General features: G+C 36.2%; 1 protein-coding gene across 2 annotated transcripts in view; it reads right to left on the bottom strand.

Moving 5' to 3' along the window:
• Positions 1–3,775: 3,775 nt before the first annotated feature.
• Positions 3,776–19,761, bottom strand: part of LOC113061873 (tropomodulin-2-like) — a 34,212-nt gene continuing 18,226 nt past the window's right edge. The window contains exons 4-10 of one of the 2 annotated variants that reach the window (XM_026231354.1): positions 17,283–17,405; positions 16,646–16,717; positions 16,349–16,479; positions 12,952–13,059; positions 12,403–12,546; positions 10,808–10,952; positions 3,776–7,263 (exon numbers count right to left, since the gene is read on the bottom strand). In XM_026231354.1, the coding sequence (XP_026087139.1) occupies positions 7,232–7,263; positions 10,808–10,952; positions 12,403–12,546; positions 12,952–13,059; positions 16,349–16,479; positions 16,646–16,717; positions 17,283–17,405 (755 nt within the window). In that variant the 3' untranslated portion in view covers positions 3,776–7,231. Of the gene's footprint in view, positions 7,264–7,924; positions 8,531–10,807; positions 10,953–12,402; positions 12,547–12,951; positions 13,060–16,348; positions 16,480–16,645; positions 16,718–17,282; positions 17,406–19,761 lie in introns of those variants that run through there. The other variant, XM_026231353.1, reaches the window with a different exon arrangement.

Genomic DNA, 19,761 nt, shown 5'->3' on the forward strand with positions numbered 1-19,761 from the left:
AAGCTCTTTGTTTTCAATTATTTGTTCAAATCAGTGATCAAGAGACCCTGTATCAGTCAATACAATGTTTCAGTAAAGCTAAAACACATAATATAGTTCCAGATATAACATAAAGCACGTTCATCCAAAGGATTAAACTGTAGTTTTTAGTAATGTCATATGCAGTGATTCATTGTAGTTCATTGCTAGTCCACTAACTCAGAATGTAAGTATGCACTAAGGTGATTTATCTTGGAGCTGGTTTGGTTTGGTTAATGGCACAGAACTAATGGTACTGAAAAAGGCACTTGAATTTTTTCCCATTTTACAAAACAAACCCCATAATACTATCAGGTCTACGCTGACCTCTACTGGTCGCTGTCGTTACTAAATGTAATTCATCGTTCTGTGTGTAGATGGTGCACATGAACAGATAATGACCTTTTGTCTCGCTTCTGAGTGTGGGTTTTGACAACTGCTGCAAACAGTATGTCAGCACAAAAACTGTTATTTCCCTTTGTGAAAAAAAGAAAAATACACAACCCCACATTGCAGGTTCGTTGTTTGTGCGCAACTGTTAGTGTGGTTTTCATTTTTCCTGGGTTCAAAAGAAATTATATCTGTCTATCTATCTATGTATCTATCTATATATCTGTCTCTGTCCGTCCGTCCGTCCATCCATCTGTCTGTCTGAAAACTTCCCTTGCTGTCTCTTCACATGCATGGATTCAGATGTTGCTAACCACAAACACAGTTTACAGGTCATTGTTTAACTTCTGTCACACCTAGTGTTTGTCATCTGCCTTACAAGGACATTTAATACAAAGGACTCGGTGTTTACACATACTACAGATATGAGATCACACACACACGTAACACTCACAGCTAAATGTATGCGTTAATCTGTGTAACTGGTTTCAACTGAAAAAATATATATTTGTAAAAATAAATTTTAGTGGGACCTTGTATTCTCTACATTATGTGGGAAACAAAATGTCCTCACAAGGATAGTACCAGTAAATGTTTAACTTGTGGGGACATTTTTGGAACCCATGAGGAAACAAGCTAAAAAATCATACAGAATACCGAATACAGAAAACACCGGTGTCACATAGGGATCACCTTCTCCCATGGTTGCCGTTTACTAAGAGGCATCATTTGTGGTCACCAGTTTACCTCAGGGAGAGATTCACCACAGGGAACAGATGTTTTCATGGCCTCCTATACCCATGTGGGGTTGCCTGGAATAACCCATGGCTGTCAGTTTCACACAGTTAGTGCCTCTGGCCAAAAGGAAGCACCTATGACTGCCCTTTCTCTGCAAGGAGCACCCGTGCCCAATCATTCCCCACAAAGGAGACCATGGGACCTGTGGCTGACCCCTGCCAAGAAAACTCTTCCCCAATCGTTCCCTAGATCATGACCCATGTCCACTGATTTTCAAGGGGGATCAACTATATGACCAACCCTTCTCTTTAAGGGGCATGTGTGTCTGACTCTTTTCATAGGGAGCACATCTTCCCAACAGAGAGAGCCCATGGGTGCTCTAAAATATGACCTGTCAGATTGTCTCACATAGAGCTCCTGTGCTTGCTCGTCTCCCAAAAAAGGGCAAATATGCCATTCATTGACAGATAAAATAAGTTACCATTTGTATTAAAATGAGCAAATACAAGAGTCAGGGATTGGATTGTTATTGCATTGATTAATACTGTATGTTTCTGGTGTGTTATATGTTTTGCAACAATTATTTCAACCCTAAAATGCAGTGCAAATATTTTTATTTCGTAAACATGTACATGTCTTAGGATGACAATTGTCCAAATTGTGCAGTAGTGGTTCAGTGAACATGAGGAATCATTTAGATGTATGAATTGGCCACCACAGAGTCCTGACCTTAACCTCTTGAAAGACTTAGGGATGCAGTCAACTTGACAGAGTGGTTTTCGGCTCTTCCATTGTCAATACAAGATCTTGGCCAAAAATTAATGCAACTCTTTATAGAAATAAATGTTGTGACTTTGCATAACATTGTCAAAAAAAAAAAAAAAAAAAAAAGCCACAATAAAGTATTTTCACCTTAGTATTTTCATTCTTGAATATATACATGGGTATGTTATCTGACATGATTATTATTATTTTTTTTAGAAATAAAAAGTTGTGCACTGCATCACTTAGGGTTAAAAGGATTGTTGTCAAACTTACAACATGCCAGAATCATATCAATCACTGCAATAATGATTTAATGCTTAAATCTATAAAGTATTTGCTATTTTACATCCAGATGACAACAATGATGCAGATATAAACTGCACATAGAAATGTAGGGTGAGAACATAAAATATCAAAGAGTGCAAAATGCACTTGCACATGCACGCACGCACACACACACACACACACACACACGCACACACTTTATCTCTGTTCAACTGGGTGACCTTTACCTCAGATCAGATTCTGATCTGCCACAGATCCATGATTTTCTTTCAGGATCCAGTAATGTTTTAGAAGTTCTGATTTAGTTGATAGATACTCACTGGTGCTGTCTGCTGTAGACTGTGGTTTCTCCTTGATTCCAAACATATATAGCCAAAATGAGCTCACAGGAAACCCCTCTGGTCATTTGGGACAAGTCTAATCAGAAGATGATGAATACATCTGGTGAAAATATATAAGCTCCCTGACGTCAGCCCCTTTTCCATCCGTTTCTGACACACACACAATGAACTTCATGACTCACTTCCCATGTACTGTGGCAGCAGTGAGGTCTTTTGGACTGGTGTTGGTTAAGGGTGAGATAAGCTCTGCTGGAGTTCAAGACAGCTGGAATGATGTAGTCTCAATTACATCATGCACCAGTCATTTCCAAAATAACCCCAGAAACTGGATCGGATTCAAATAAAACCTCACCTGCATATTTTTCTGCTTTTGTGTTTGAAAGAGGCTCTTCGATGTGGTTTCCCAGTCTAGAAGTGCCTGAATTGACCTTCATCTTCATTTTACAACTTTTATGAATCTATATTCTTCTCTTTAGGCTGTACCAAAGTGTTGAAATACATTCCTTGAAACGTTTGTTAGGCTTTAGTAAATATTACAGTACTGACTAGCATCTATGTTCACTAGTAAAATCAATTTTAGCATTCTTTTTTATTCTTTATTTTTGACATTACAAATTATTAAATTGACAATAGTCATTGTTGAAATTATTACAATCATGGAATATTCAGTTTCTAATCAATAGGCTAGTGAACAAGTACTAGTCTATGGCTGCGGTTTTTATTTTTCTTCTTTATTAAGTGCTTTATTTTGATTGTAGTTATTTTAGTTTATTTAGTTTTACATTTATGATTTGAGTTTTAGTTTTGATCAACCCCAGTTTGGGAAATCCTGAAATAGTGAATATTTTCACTTCACTCCATTAGTCCCCATTATATCAGCCATTTTGTTCTTACAAATATTGAATAAGAACTAACAAAATTAGTACTATAACATTTTTCGGCGACTTCCAGTGCTATAGTTAAGAGCATCTTATAATAAATACTATAACTAATTACGGTAGTGGCCATCTACTCCAGGTTCACAAGTCCTTATTGAATGGACAGTATCTCTCAGGTTGTTAGTGACTACATCAGAGATAAATTCAATAAAGTATTGAAATTCACTCACACATACACATACACAGTTGTATATAAATAGCTTGTATTAAACTGGTGAGCTGTGTAATACGTATTTCTTGTTCAGTTGTCAACTCTTTAGCTCTCCCAGCAGGGTTAGAGAAAGAAGACGAACAGCCCAATCTGTAAAAACATACGTGTTATTGAGGACATCTGATACTTTACAGAGTTGTTTGTTATTAACAGTACATAACAAGCTTTCCTCTTCTGGGATCCAGACATGTCGTATCAACATACAAAACTGTGGCAACATAGGAGACATTTACAATACATGATATTTATATGTATATCTATATACGAGTGGAATCTTCTGAAGAGGATTTGAGATGGATATTTCAAACAACTCATGGTAATATTGCAGAGCATAACTTTCTTACAAGCACAAGCTTTTAGCAAAGCATGAACCTTTAACCCATAATCAAACAAAGATGGAATGAAACATGAACCATAACCTGAAAAAAGCAAGGGGAAAAAATGGCTTTCATACACAATTCAGCATTTTTCACAAAGAAAAAAGAAAGAAAACAATCAACTTAAATTCACTTGATACACAAGGCTCTTACAAAACGGAACAAAACAATGAATCGCAATGTCAAGGCGAGAAAAGTTACACTTCAAAATTGGTCCAAGCTTTTGCATTTAAAGCAGGTATACAACATGTTCCCCTTTAAAATCCAGCTGTATAATCCATACCGGGCATGCTCAAAACTGCTTAGTCCGAGATGCCATACTTTTGTGCAGAAGGTCCATTGGATAGCTTCACCACCTTCCTCAAAAACGTGCCAAAGCATATGTGCTCTACATTACATACCGCAATCAATGAACCTCGTAGGACATACAAGCTCACAGAAAACGGCCAACGGTATAAAGGTTAACTGGTATAACGAAAGCATGTTATATCGCAAAAAGATACAGCTTTGCTTTACAATGCAAACATGCATGTGATCGCAAACATGCGTGTATGTTCGAGGCTCTGGCTGCCCCAGGACTGTTAAATGCTTACAGAATTGGTTGCTGTTTAGGACAACATTTTTCTCATCCCTCTCGCACTCGTTAAACTAGTTCCCTAATTTCCTCTTTAGCACAGACCATGTGCTTCAAAAATGTTCTTCTAGATGCAGAGATCCTACATAAACTAAAGGAATAATCCACCACAACTTGAATGTTTTGTCATTTATTAACCCTCATGTTGTTCCAAACCCATATCTGATTAGTTTTTGTTTTTTTTTAATGGGATAACTTTTGAAGAAACTTCATGCAGCTATTTTCCATATAAAACCTGTAGTGACTACATCTTGTCTAGGAATGACTAATATTATTGGACTGATAACGGAATCGGCGACAGTGGCTTTAACTGTAAATATCAGCATTGGTCCGATATAAAAAATAATGCAGATATGTCTCGTCTCAGGGTGTGCTAGTGATTAGAAGTCAGCAGTGTGACTCATTCTTGAAGCAAATTTTTGCAGGGGGCAGCAGTGACCGCATCCCCCAGGCCCTAACGCCCTTTCGGTAAGGAGTTTTAATCTGTAAGGGGGCACTATAGACATACTTCTAATTGAATTAAAAGTAAAATAGCCTAACCAAAATAACATTTAGATTGTTTCGGATTAAATAAAGCAGTAATTAAGGTCATAAAATGAGTATGTTTTGATTTAAAGGTCAGAAGCTATAGCTTACATGAAAAAAAAATTTAAAAAATCAAACATGACACTTGTAAATTCATTATATATATACTGATTTATTCATTAACGTGAAATAGGTTTTATTTTTTAAACAAATAATAAGCTCTAAAATATTTTTTAAAGACCATCTATAAATGTTAAATCGTAAAATATTAGGGTTTAACATGGCATCTTTCCGGAAAAAAAATGCAGCGATTGATATATAGTTTATTTAGGCTATAGTTATTTCCAAAGCTTCAAATGTACTGTCAAAAAAACCTTCATTGTTGTTTAATTCTAACAAATAAGTTATTTTGAAAAATGAAAAATATTTTGCTTATAATTTGACTTTGTGTTCATTCCAAGCAAAAGGAAATATATTGGTATCGGTCAAAATTAGTTGAAAAATATCGGCATATCAGATATTGGCAAAATTCCAATATAGTGCATCCCTAAACTTATCCAACCCATTTTGCGATTGGTTGATGGTGAATTTTTTTTCACGCCTTCAATGAGCGACTTAAATTTCGTTGTAACCCACATACAAAACGAGCATAACTTGATAACACATAAAGCTAAGTGTTTGACAGCTGTGGTTACAATAAATTGTGTGAAAATACTTTTAAAAATTCACATTTTGTGTTATACACACACACACACAAATAAATAAAAAATACCAGCATACAGGTTTGGAAAATTTCAGGGCAAGTAATTAAGCAATTTGTTTTTAGGGTAAATTATTCCTTTAATAAACTCAAAAAATTAAATCCTAACCTATCTTGTCTGACCTAATATTTAAGAGCATTAAATGTTAGTCTTTGGCATGGTATTAGAAATGTCATTTAAAATTTATCTACAGGAAATAAACAAAATCTATAATTGAGAACTACATTACATAAATGCTCACTTCCTGTGTTGAAAAAAAAGAAGAAAATATCCCTTAGTGCATTGCTCAGTGGAAATAAACCTCTACAGTTTTTAAGTCCTAAGTGAAACTGGTCAACCTTTCACCATCATCTACACACCCAAGGTTGGAATTAGTGCTGATCTAGTACGTTTTTCCATTTCCAATGACAACTGATGAAAATGGGGCACTGATCTTAAATTAGCACTGTAATTCCTCAGACACACAGTGTCAGGTGGTGTGTTTCGGAAATAGAGGTGAATTTTACAATACGAATTGTCACAATCAGCAGCAAAACCGACGAGAGAACATGTGATGAGGTGCAGTGTGGAAGCTGAGTTTTAGAGACGACCCAGCTGCCCAAAGACATCCACACACAACCCATGCCGATAGAACTACAGCCGCAGTGAACTAAAGCTAGTGAACTTTTTACAGTGAAGTAAAACCCATGCCAAAAGAACTAAAGCTAACCGTGAGAGTATAGATGACTTTTATTAAGGAGTGTCTGTTACGATCAGCGCAACTTATTAGCTAACCTGTTCAAATCTGTGCTCCAAACCCAGACTCGACAAATCTAGATTTAGCTCACATTAAGCGGGGAACACAGCAGATCCAGTCAAGTTGAGTCTAGATTTGTTCAGAGTGAATGTGGGCAACAGGTTCTGATCCAGCCCATCCATGAAGAGGTCACTATAGCTCTTGAGTGCATGTGTGTAACCGTTGCAACCTGTTTAGTTTCATTTCAAAGAACTTGTTCAAAGAAAACAGCAGAAAAGATTTTACACATGCAAAAAATGAACAAAAAAATGGATGCAAAAGAATTGCAGCTATAAAAACAACAATAACCAATAATAATAATACAGAAAAAGATTATTGAGTATTAACATTAGGGAGGCAAAGTATCCAGTTGTGTCCCTTCTTCAGGTGAAGTGGCTCCCTCAGAGGGTTTGGCACAAGAGCCCGATGAGCTTGAGAGAGAGAGAGAGAAGAGAGAGAGAGGAGAATATGCTCTACACATCCTTCTCTACTCGCCTCCGCCGCACTGAAAGAGAAAACACAGATGTGTTAGTAATCAGATACACTGACAGCATTCGTGTCTTAAGATACGAGAACCTTAAATGAGATCTGCTCATTTAAGATACTTAATACATTAGTGTGTTAGTCAATCCTTCATCCTGATGAAAGCTAAACACAATTATTAAATTCAGCCAAAACTTGTTCTAGCCCCTTTCACACTGCGATTCCGGCAAATAGACGTGTAAAGTGTTCCGGCAATTGTTCCCGGGTCGCTAGATTTTGCACTTTCACACTGCCAGTGATTACCCGGGATATGTGCGTGCTTTCACACACAGCCCTTGAAGATCCCATAACGACACGTGATATCAGGGCGTGACGTGTAATGTATGAGTCGAAAACGCTAGGCACTTTATACTTTTACTGAAGTGAGCGAACGATCTCGGCGTCAGCGCGGAAAGTGAGGAACTAACTGATCTCTGCTTCATTACAGTTTGCACATATTTTTTAATCGCGAACGTTGATCTTCCTTCAAAAAAAGCCGGTAAGAGAGTTGCGCGATAACACGTGTCATCACTTCGACACCACATTAGATCTGGCTTTTGTTCACACAGCGCTTGTCCCGGGTTGAACCCGGCAATGTTACTAGGTCCCCGACCCGGGTTCAATGCCGGAATCAATCCTGGGACGTGTTTGCTTTCACACAGAAGGTGACCTGGCAATGTTCCGGCAATTTGCCGGGTCCGACGTGCAGCTTGAAAGGGGCTTCTGTGTCACGAACAATCAGGTTACCCTGAACAAAAGGGTCTTCACCCATTGTAGCTGGTTTGCTGTCGGTTTCCTGATTCTTTGACAGAATAAGCAGCAAAGTGGACCAGACTTTATGCCTTAAGTCAAAAGATAGCCTACATAAGACTCTGTGCTGAAGCATGCTAGTGTTTTTTTTTTTTCTTGTGTGTGATTTCCAGCAGTGGAATGTGCTTGGTTAATCAGTGTTGACTAGTTCACTTCTATATAAGGCCTTTAATTCACAACAGTGAGGATCTGATAACTTATCACACCCTGTATAACCTGTCCAATGTACAGGTGAGTCAAAAAACAGTTCTAACAAAACTCACACGTCATCTTTCAAAATGTGCTGTTAGCAGTCATGCCAAGGGTTAAATGTCAAACCCATGCTCTCACACATAATACCTAAAGACACTGGAATAGAGCTTGACCTCATCTCACACACGTGTAAAGCAGACAGTGTGTGTGCTGTAACATAAGACTGGCGAACTGGAGACAGATCCAAACTTCATTGAAGAAACACAGAAAGGAAAAGAAAGTACCATGAATAAAATAACAGTATAAAAGACCTTATTCAACAGTTTTGTAGCAATTTTTTTTTCTTGTTTCTGAAGTCCACTTATAATTTTTCCACTTTCATCTGAACCTAATAATAATATTGTGTTTTGCTACCATACCTTTACCAGAGTTCCTACACATACAGATCATATTTAACATAAATGTTTTATAGAGCATTATTTTCAGCTTTTTATTTGGTATATAGTAGTCTTCTGTTAATATTTTAATTTGTTCTTTTTTTCATAGATTTTCTCGAAGTGAGTCCCTAATATAAAAATAAATAAATAAATAAATAAAAAATACAGACTTTAACATGCATAAAGGAAACTATTTTCGTGCTTTCGAGAAACCATTTAAATGTGTATGGGAAGGTTTTGCATGTTTACGCATTACAATTTCTAGTTTTATATGACCTTAATTTCTTTATCACCGCCATCTTAATATGAATAAAACGAGAGCATGGATGCACATGAATTTACAGAGATCCACCTGCTCAAAAGTTTGCTTTTATTATGGTAGTACCTCTAATATCAAGGCCTGAGGTCCAATTTAACACATTCTCTGTGGTCGTGGACACGAAATAGGCTGATGGCATAACTTTCCGCAAGTTCAAGGGTCTATAAAAAAGACTGGTACCGTAAAAAAAAAAGTGTTTAAGATTTGTCTTTCATTGGGTCAGTATGCCATATCTCAAGGCATTAGGTCTCTTTAATGGATAGTCTATGGAGAACAATAAACCACACTGTGAAATGGGCTGGTGGCACAACAGGTGGCTCAGTGTGCATTGTTCTATCTGCTAAATTGAATGGTTTCTTGTGCGTTCATAAAAGTCTGTATATTTTTTTATTTTTGCAAATATCCTTGAGTTACGAAATACGGTGCAAAGAAAATAGTGTAAACAAAATGCATCTAACTAGGGCTGGGCGATTTGGCAAAAAAAATTAAAAAATGTAAACTATATATTTTTTTTCGGAACATTTGAAAATTGTTGACTAGTCAACTTGAAAATGTAACTACAACATGATTCAAGTAACTTTTTCTTTCCTTACCCTCTAGTTACATAAAATTTTATTTCATGCGCACCACACATGAAGTTGTCAACATGATGTGAACGTGATGTAAACATGTACATGAACTACAACTACATATTGTACAAACTTGTCTCATACATATTATGTGTTCAGAAATAATACGAGAAAAATCCCAAAAGTCAAGGTAATTCAAATTCAAAATGACTGACAGTATAAAACCAGTCCTGCATAATGAAAAATTGCACCTTGAATTCATTCAGTCATATTTGGCGATCATGAAACCTCGCTTCTTGTGAGATAAATTATTTTCATTAAATTTAGAATTTTCTATTATATATATATATAAAAAAAAATAGTTTTCCATAGTCTCCTTTCTTTTTCCATACTTTTCCAGACCTGGAAAATACTTGAATCAAATTCAATACTTTTCCAAACCCCATAGGAACCCTGCCTTATAAGCTCTGTTATGACTGACAAACAAGATGTGACATGTACCTGTTAAATAATGTCTGTGCTTAGTTACTGAGTACTGAATATGACTTGATATGTAAATTACAGATGTGCATCAGTAATCAACTCACACGTACACACTGTAGCTAAATCATTTCACCTTTTAGTGCTTAATCCGGTTCTGTACACACACACAGTTCAGTAATTTATGGGAGTCACTTCTGCATTTGCATCAATTCTACTTAGTGTGTACAGAACCAAACTGAACAATTAGTTGTTAATGACGTATTTCAGTGCGTATCGCAGTTGTGTTTTTCTTTTAAGTATCCGTCACCTGCCTAGTTTAACTCTACAAACTGGACTGCTTTATGAGACAAACTCAAATCACAAGTCCAAAGACACAACAAATAACAATTAGACATGGCGACCCTTTATGAATGTGCTCTGCTAAGCACATTCATAAAATACCAAACATGTGAGAAGGCAAAAGCGTTTCTATGTTTACCACAGTGTCAAATGATGTTAAATGATGTTGTTACTCCTGAAAATGTACAGTGTGTACGTGACCAGTTTTTCACTCTAGGGCTACTTTACCACGGCTTTATTACCATGGTTACAGCAGATTCTGTGGGTGGAGTTCTAAGGAAGCAGCACAGCTTTACAGAATGGCACATGTCCAAAAATGAATCTGTGCGAGCCTGTTTCTGTTAATCCGATCATATGTGCATTAGGTTGTGTTCTCACCTAGGTCGTTGTTTTTTGTGATGGCTGCAGCAGCGCGGGATCTGGGACCCTGTTGGGTGAAGTGGTACCCAAACTTCACGATGCTTGTATTCTGCTCCAGCATCTTAGCAATCTCCATCTCTGTCGACGTACCGAGCTGCTGCCGCTGAGAGCAGAGAGGACACACATCAGAACTGTCTCTTTAACACATGCTTATATAAGCCCACACACACAGACATTTTAATATGAGTAACATTTGAATTCAGTTTGCATGGTGCTTATAAATAGCAGGGTTTTAACACATTTCAACGACTTTAGTATCCAGACCTGTGCTGACATTTACAGATGAATCATAATTAATTATACCTTTGAATTAAGGCCCATTATGCAGTGGCCGACTAATCCATTAATCTTTCTGTATTATTTATTCTAATTGCAGTGTAAATGCATTCATGCTAGCTCTGAAAAGTCTGTAAATATACCTCAGTGACACTTCAGATGCAGCTTTTGAAAAAAACAAAACAATGTTATGACCATATTGTAGGCTAAAGGTTTGTGTAATAAATTATGTTGAATCAAAATATTTCTTTATTATTGTCATTTTGTAATGTATTTTAACACGACATTGACTATCATTTTGGGGTAATTTCTCAGGCCAAATTGATGTGCATTTAATTTGTGATTAATTAATCAGTACATTATGTTATAATTAGATTAAAATTGTAATCGCTTGAGAGCCCTAGTAATTACATGTTAAGGTGACGCTATATATTCATTCATTTTGCTGGAATTTTAAATTCCCCTGCTCTAAACACTTTGTATAGTGCTCTTATCGCTTCAGACGTTTCATATGTTTTTGCTTGAAAACATCTGAACGATGAGCCTTGTAGAAAAAACGACGGGTTTCAGAAAGGCGGAGGAGAAACAGAGGAGAAGAAACAGAAATGGACAGTATGTGGAAAATAATGTATTTTTTTTACCTTAAACCGCACAAACACATTTCATTACACCAAATACACAAATAATTTTCTTTTTAGCAACATCATTTGACCCCCTTATATGCTTTTAAAAGGAGTTTTGTTCGCTCATCAAGGATGCATTTATTTGTTCGTATTTTCATATATTTTAAAATGTTATTTATTTTGATGACCAAACTGAATTTTCAGCAGCCAATAAACCAATCAGTCTTCAATGGAATATAATCCTTCAGAAATATTTAGACATTTGGTGCTTAGGAAATAGTTTTTATTATTATTATAAAAATTTAACTTAGTTGTCCTGCTTAAAATCTTTGTGGAAACCCTTTTTTGTGTGTGTGACTTTTTTAGGATTCTTTGATTAAGGACAGCATTTGTTTGAAATAAGTATTTTGTAAATGTCACTTTCTTAATTATTTATCAATTTCATGCATTCCAGCTAAAAATATATATAGCTAAAAATATTTAAAAAGTCCAAGTTGACTGGATAAGCCACATTTCATGAAGCTGTTAAAAAAAATGCACACGTGACAATAATTGCTTAATATTAGCGTCACATTTCTAAATTAATGTGGCAAGTTGATCTGCAACAATCTTGCTGGTTTTAGAAGAACATGTGGTTGAAGTTGTGTGCTGTACCTGGTTGTCAATCTTGATCTCTGTGAGCGCATCATTGTCCCGCAGAGCTTCTACCAGAGCCTGAACTCCTGCGCCAGTGATAAAATTAGACTCCAGATTCAAACTTTTTAGCGTCTTATTCTCTCGTAGCATGTCTGAGAAGGCCTGCAGTGAACACAGAGAAACACACAAAGCTTAAACATAGTGTCAAGAGAGCCGCATCTCTTCCATATATATCTTAGCATTTGCGCTTCAAGCTGCCTTTCACTTTTAGTGAAGATGGACAACCTACTTGACACAGACAAATCACCAGTAACCAGTTACAAGTAAAGAGCCTATCATCTACTATTTAGAGTGCAATGCATTTCAAACTACGTACATCTTCAGAGGTTTAACAAATGCTGCTTATCTGAAACCGCCAGCAATGATAGAAAACCAGCAGACATGTTTGGAAGGAACACAGAAAGTTTTTTTTTTTACACAAAAAATTACAAATGCATCCCTTAAGGCAGCATTTGTTCAATCTGAACCCAGAACACATGAACATCTGAAATGAATCATGTCACTCACCACGGCAACAGGGTCATTGCTCCTGGTGGCAGCCAGACTGAACTTCTTCACATGAGTGTTTCTCTCCATGGCTTTTGCAAAGTCCTTTAGAGTCGGGATTGGAATGTTCTGGAAGAAAAGAAAAGGGAAACATTAAAATGAACATAGCATCTCATGTATCAGGACGCTTCTGTATGTCCCTAAACTCATTGTCATGGCCTTCATTCTGAGATTTTATAACATGCTCTCCATTTTTTATGAATTTGGAGTCGAACACTGTCATAGGTCATATGTACTTTTACATATATTCATTTAGCAGACGCTTTTATCCAAACGGATTTACAAATGAGGATATTGAAATGAATCAAATCAACAAGAGGGCCTGAACAGAATATTTGATTATTTGAATATTTGTTTGGTAAGTTTACATTCGATTATCAGTTTTGAGATTCAAATTATTATTATTTTTTCTCGAACACCTAGCATCCCCCGCGAAATTGTTCTCATTCGCCCTTGAATATGAATCGCCCATGAGTGAATGATTCAGTTCCTCTAGAAGAGAAGACAAAAATGCAGAAGACCTCAGCTGTGTGGGAGCACTTTAAGTTGAGTAAGGACAAGACAAAGGCAGTGTGCCAAATATGCAATTTGAAACTGGCCTAGTTTGAAAAAGAGTTCTATAAGTAGTACGCCTGTAGTATATTGTTAATGTAAAAACTTTTATCCGCCATGTTATTCAGTAATTTTACACATGGTAAAACCATGAACTTAATTTGCTAGGAAAATACTTGCAAATATGGCAGTCATAAAAAAAAACCAATATTGTAGCCCAGCCTAATAATAATTGGTCTTTATTAAAACTGTGTGTTTTGTATCACTAGTGCAGTGTCCATTCTCAGAGCATATAAGCCCTGCCCGCATGAGGCGTCCCTCTTCTGGCTCGCGCTTTTCTGTAGATTATTAAAAGTTTATTCATTCTAAATGTGTGGCAAGTCCATATTGCACCAAAATGACATACTACACTCCCTTGAGTTCGCAGCAACACACCCGCCATGTGTGAAGTCCACTGGATGAATGGTTCTCTACATAATAAAAATGAAAACAGACAGACACAGAGATTCCTGCCTGTATTACACTGTGTACACCGGACGCAACAGTTGTCGTGATGCCCCGCGCCGCAAAAGCTAAAGTCGGTCTACACTGACATGCGTCAAACCGTTGAAATTAATTTGAAATTTGTCAGTACGTCATAAATAGAATGCAGCAATGGTTTACTGTCAGCAGCATGCGCCGCATCCAGTGTAGACAGCATAATAGGTTTGATTGTAATGTGTCTTGCTGTGCCGCTCGTGTCCAATGTAGACAGTGTTAGAAAGAAGAATGTTCAGCCCCCTTCCTCCAAAGCTTTGAATATTCTGTGTTGATTACTACCGAAGCTTCGAAGATCAAAAAATGGTATTCAGATCAGCCCTACAAGAGATCCCTACAAGAATCTCAGCTTAATGTAATACACATGGCAAGTTTTTTTTTTTTTTTTTTTTTTTTATTAAATGTAATTGAAATAGAACAGAGCAAGCTAGTTTTAGAGGCCTTTTCATTGTATAATAAATAAAAAGCAAACAAATAAATAGAACACAAAAAGCTGTTCTTTTGTGTGTGTTTTTTTTTAAGAATAGAATCATATGAATTTATATAATGAAATAACATAGATCCCAGCGAAAGCCAAAAACAGATATCCGAAATAATCCACAATTTGAAAGTTAAAAAGTAAACCTGGTGGGTTAGGAGGTTTCAGGAAAAAGATATTTATTCTAGTTCTAGTTTGTGTGTCTGTTTATGTGTTACGCTCCACACGTATTTTGTTTTCATTGATATGTGCACGTGGTGTACTGAGCACGTGTCGGTTGTTGTGCTCATTATCTTCTCTCTGTCTCTAGTTTACTCTCTCTGCTTGCAGGTTGCTGTGATTGGCCGAGTCGGACGTCAGTCATCATTAAGGCGGAGCTTGAGAGTCAATTGGAGGCTGTCCTTCTGCTTAAAGGGGTCGCGTGTTCATTCATGCTTTCTCCTCTGTAGTGAATCGAGCTCTTTGTAGCCAAATTTGTTTTCAAAGAGTTTTTGTCTATGTTTCTGCCCGCAAATTGAGTTGTGTGCTATGTGCTTTGTTTCTTTGTACTAATAATATTTGTTGCGCTCTAACATGGGCAAGATTAGTTTGATGTGTCTAGCTTTTCATTCGCTCGGAGATATCGGTTAAAAACTGACATTCTGCGAAGAGAACGCAGGTTAATATATCGCGATATACACTGCACCCGTAGCAGATGATTGTTTAGACACACCAGGTAAGAAGTGAGCGTCAACCCTTGTATTTCTGTTTTTGTTAGGTAGTTTAGTTCGGGTGCCGGATTCACCAAAGATTTTGGTTTATGTTCTACATTTTTGTTTTGGTTAGATTAGGTTTAGAGTAAGGATTGTTTTGTTATATTTTGTTCTTTCCTTTGGCGCCGTTTTTGTTCTTTTCCCATTTATTGTTTGTTTGTTTATTTGCTTATAATATCACATTGTACAAAGCGTACATTATTTTTCTTTTGACTGGGTCCAGTGGCCTTTTGGCTTGTTGTGAATAAAGCCCAGTTTATTTTTCCCTTTGAAAGAGTCTGTCATGTGTTATTCCACCATACCCCCACCTTCAGCAGTACGTTAATATATAAATGTTGCTGTACATGCCCTAGACCTTTTCAAGTTCATAACATTATGGAATAGTAATTTCATAACAAATATTTCAAAGATTTTTAGAATATTTTAGGCAGCTAAACTGTTTTTTTTTTTTTTATGCCCATTATTCCTAGTTCGATTTCCAAAATTACGTAATTCATTCTGTCATTTAAAATGTATTTTTTATATTTAAAATAATCATAGTGTCTGCGACCATTAGCGAAAACGTTTGAATGTTTCACAAAATCACCATAATTTGAGTATTGTAATATTTGCTGTGTCCACCTTTTACTGAGCTGAACAAAACCTGATATTCATGTTCTTCAAAATAATTTGAGAATGCTTCATAGAGCATCCTGTGCTTTAGTGGAACCAAGAAAATCAGGCCATCTGTACAAAGGAGCCACATGATCAATGTAACTAATATAATAAGTGATACAGACATAATTTAAATGTATATATTGAGAGGGTTTTTTTTTTCAAAATGTAAAAAAAATATATATATATATATATATTGTGTATTTCCAGTCCAAAGTATTTATTTTTAATCCAGATTGTCAAATGCCTCCAAATGCAGTTGTTTAGAATAACTGTACTTGGTAATATTTTGTTGGCAATATAAAATTAATAATCATCATAAATATCAAGATTACTTTAAAATATCAAGATTACTTACTTAGTGTATTAAATTGAATCTCTTTACCTTTATGTTGTTGAGATTGACTTCAGTCAGCGAGGAATCATTGGATTTTATCCGCTGTAGCGTTTCCTCCACGTTTGTAGGGTTTGGTGGCTCATCGAAAACTGGCTTTACCTTTTCTCCTTTAATAACATCTATGTCAGACACAACATTCACAAAGAAATGAGCTTCCATCGTGTCATGAATGCATGAGAGGAAAACTCATTTACAGTATACATTTACATTCTGAGAAATAAGGAATTGAAAACACAACACAAGTTACACAACTATAATATCTGCTGAAAGATGAAATCAACTCACTGTTATAACCATCTGTACAGGTGCCGTCATAACTCTGCGAGCTCATCACTAGTGTGGTCACTCCAAGAATAGCTGGACAACACAATATAGAAATGTTATAATATACACAATGATGTATTTAAAAGCACCCACTATTAGGGTGAAGACATCATAAGGTATAAAGTGCAATAATTCACAGTCCATTTTAAAAAAATGCTGTTTAAAGCTTATGTGCAGCTTTTCACTATATAATTATGGGGGTTATACATTCACATTCCTGTGTTTTGGCACAGCTGACCAAAAAACACATTCAGCACAAGAAATGAATAAAGTGTATCAGGGTTATAATGAATCATGCAGTAATGGAAACCAGCCAGGGACAATCTCTTAAAGCAGCGTGCTGAAAGAGGCTGTTTAGAGAGAGACAGGACATGTTTGCTGTTTTATTCTGGAGCTGTGATGGATGCAGTGTGGGCGTTCAGACCCCCAGAGTCAAGAAGGGAAAAATTATAGCAGAGAGAGTAATAGAAAACACTAGAACAATAGATAGCACAGAGCTGTTCATTCAGGCTTAGAACAATAAAAACTAATCCTAGTGATTTTAGCTTGTTGATCTCCTATTACCACTCTGTTTGTGAGTTTCTCTAGCTGTTTTTACCTGCCAAGTCATGCAGTTCGGTGTCAGTAGCGCTAGAAAGTGCCTCTTCCAATTCCGGGTCAAGGGTTGTGGCTTGCTCCTGATGGATCTCCATTGGTTTCTGCTTGGGAATCCATGCCTTTCCTGTAAAGCAAAAAGACAGATGAAAAAAAAAAAAAATCAGTAGCAAACGACATAGCTTGTTGCTTGGCTGAAATGATGGATCTGGATTAAATGACTCTGCATAAATGGTGAGTTAACAAATGGCTATAAATATTATTAAGGAATTTGTTTCTTTAAGGAAACATGTATGATTAGATTAAGGTTTTCATGACTTTAAAAATAACATCGTCTCTCAATTAATACAATTTGAAAAAATGCCATTCAAAAGATTTTCAGAAAGTTTTGAACCTGAAAGTGAACATTATTTTAAATAACTTTTTAACATAGAAATTCCTGGTTAAAACTACATTACCTGTGATTTTGTGCAATCAGACAAATTGCAAGTAAACCTTGCCAAAATAACACGTTGGAATAAAAAACAAAAACCTTTAAGTACACAGTCTTGTACCTTTGTTTCGTTTTGGTCAAATTTTTGTGATTACATTTTGAAAGAAACGTCAGTTTAGAGACTCTCTCCGCTGATGTCACAAACGATTAGTTTGTCTTTTCTTAATCCTGCTTCATTAAACATGATTCAGTAACTGTGAAACACTCACACTGTAATGAGTAAAAGAAGAGCAAAAGAGGCAGTGTGTTATGGTAATTTTACCACTCTTTGTTAGGCACAACACAAGTTATTGTTTTAGTTTATAACCTGCAACACTAGAGTTCCTAACTGAGGCTGAGGGTCTAAGACCTTTCTCACTGATCCGGACGCAAGTAGAGGCTTTGTGTTTGAGGTCTGGCTGAATTCCAAACACGTTATCAGTGCAAAAAATAAATGTGAACCAGGAAGAAAGAAAGAAAATACACACAAAAAACACTGTTTGCAGAAAACTATTTGCAGAGCATGGAAAGTAGGGCTGGGCGGTATGGAGCAAAAAATATATCTCAATATATTTAGCTATATCTCGATATACAATATATATCTCGATATCTTTACAGGAAAAATAACCACCCAAAAACAAATATGCCAAATAGTACGTTTAGGGCCCTATGAAACGTTTTATTTTTTCTTCACCATATGTTTTATTGTTACCTAATTCTGTGTTTTAGCATGTTTAATTATTTAAATGAATAAAAACAACTTAATTAGTTACAAAAAAAATCTTAAAATAGACTTGTGAAATGTTTTTTTCCCTTCAGAAATTCTGTGTATTTACATTTTTATAGTTATCAAATGAAGGCATAAAACATTCATTTAATTTATCTTTTAATTATTTAAAATTCAGCAAACTTTATTTCTTGGTAAACAAAGGGGATTTACCATTAAAAATAAAACATGGAAGAAATGTTTGATTTATTCCTTAAAAAATTATGTTTGTTTCATTTTAATAGCAGTAGTGGGCTATGTACATTCTGCTGAACAATAGTAACAGATTTCTGGCAAATACTTTTATTTTGACAAACCGTTACAGTTCTATGTATGTGATACTACAGTCTATTATGTGATATGGGCTAGTTTTACTCAAATCAAATGGTCAGATGCTCATGAAGTGACTCTCGGTGCAGTTCTGGAGATGTTCTTCATGTGTTTACGTCCTAATTTAGTGAGACGACAGAAGCTGAAATCACCGCGAGCGTTACGCGCGATTCAGTGTGTTTAATTAATGAAGACGCTCTTCTGCGCCATTCATTTAACACAGACACGCAGAACATGCAGGATTCATATTTAAATAGACTTTTCCGGCTTAATATTTGCAGATATTAGTCCATATCACGATTTGATGTAAGTCCAATGACCTACTTTTGATTAATTCATTCAAAATTTCACAAATTCTGTGACATTCCGCGTTAAACTGTAAATTCCGTTTTTATGCATCGCGGAAATCATAGGGCCCTACAGTAGACATCTGCCTGCTGTTCGCCCAATGCCTTATAACCGAGGTATCTCCATATAATGGAGCCAGTAATCCATTTGTTTTTTGTTTTTTGACTAGTTCTGTCCACGCGAGGGTAGGGGGGACAAAAGCAAGGAGGTGGGGGGATAGCGAGCTGGGCGAGCACAGCACAGAGAAGGCAAACAAGCAAAGTGGTGGAATCAGAATTAAATATAAACAATATCTATATATACGATATGTCAAAATCCATTTCGTGTTTAAAAAATATCTCTATATATTTTTAATATCGAGATATCGCCCACCCCTAATGGAAAGCAGAGAAAACCACTTATGAGAGAATTATAATTTAAATCCACAACACAATTTGGGGGTTGTTCCATTTCCACATTCACAGAAACTGAACAGAAATCTGATTCTGAAGGGCAGATATGACCAGAGCGTTTCTGTGCTGGATCTGAAAGGAGCACTGAGACCTCACACTGAGAAAAGAGAGAACG

Source organism: Carassius auratus, chromosome 43, assembly GCF_003368295.1.
Source record: "Carassius auratus strain Wakin chromosome 43, ASM336829v1, whole genome shotgun sequence".
Lineage (NCBI taxonomy): Eukaryota > Metazoa > Chordata > Actinopteri > Cypriniformes > Cyprinidae > Carassius > Carassius auratus.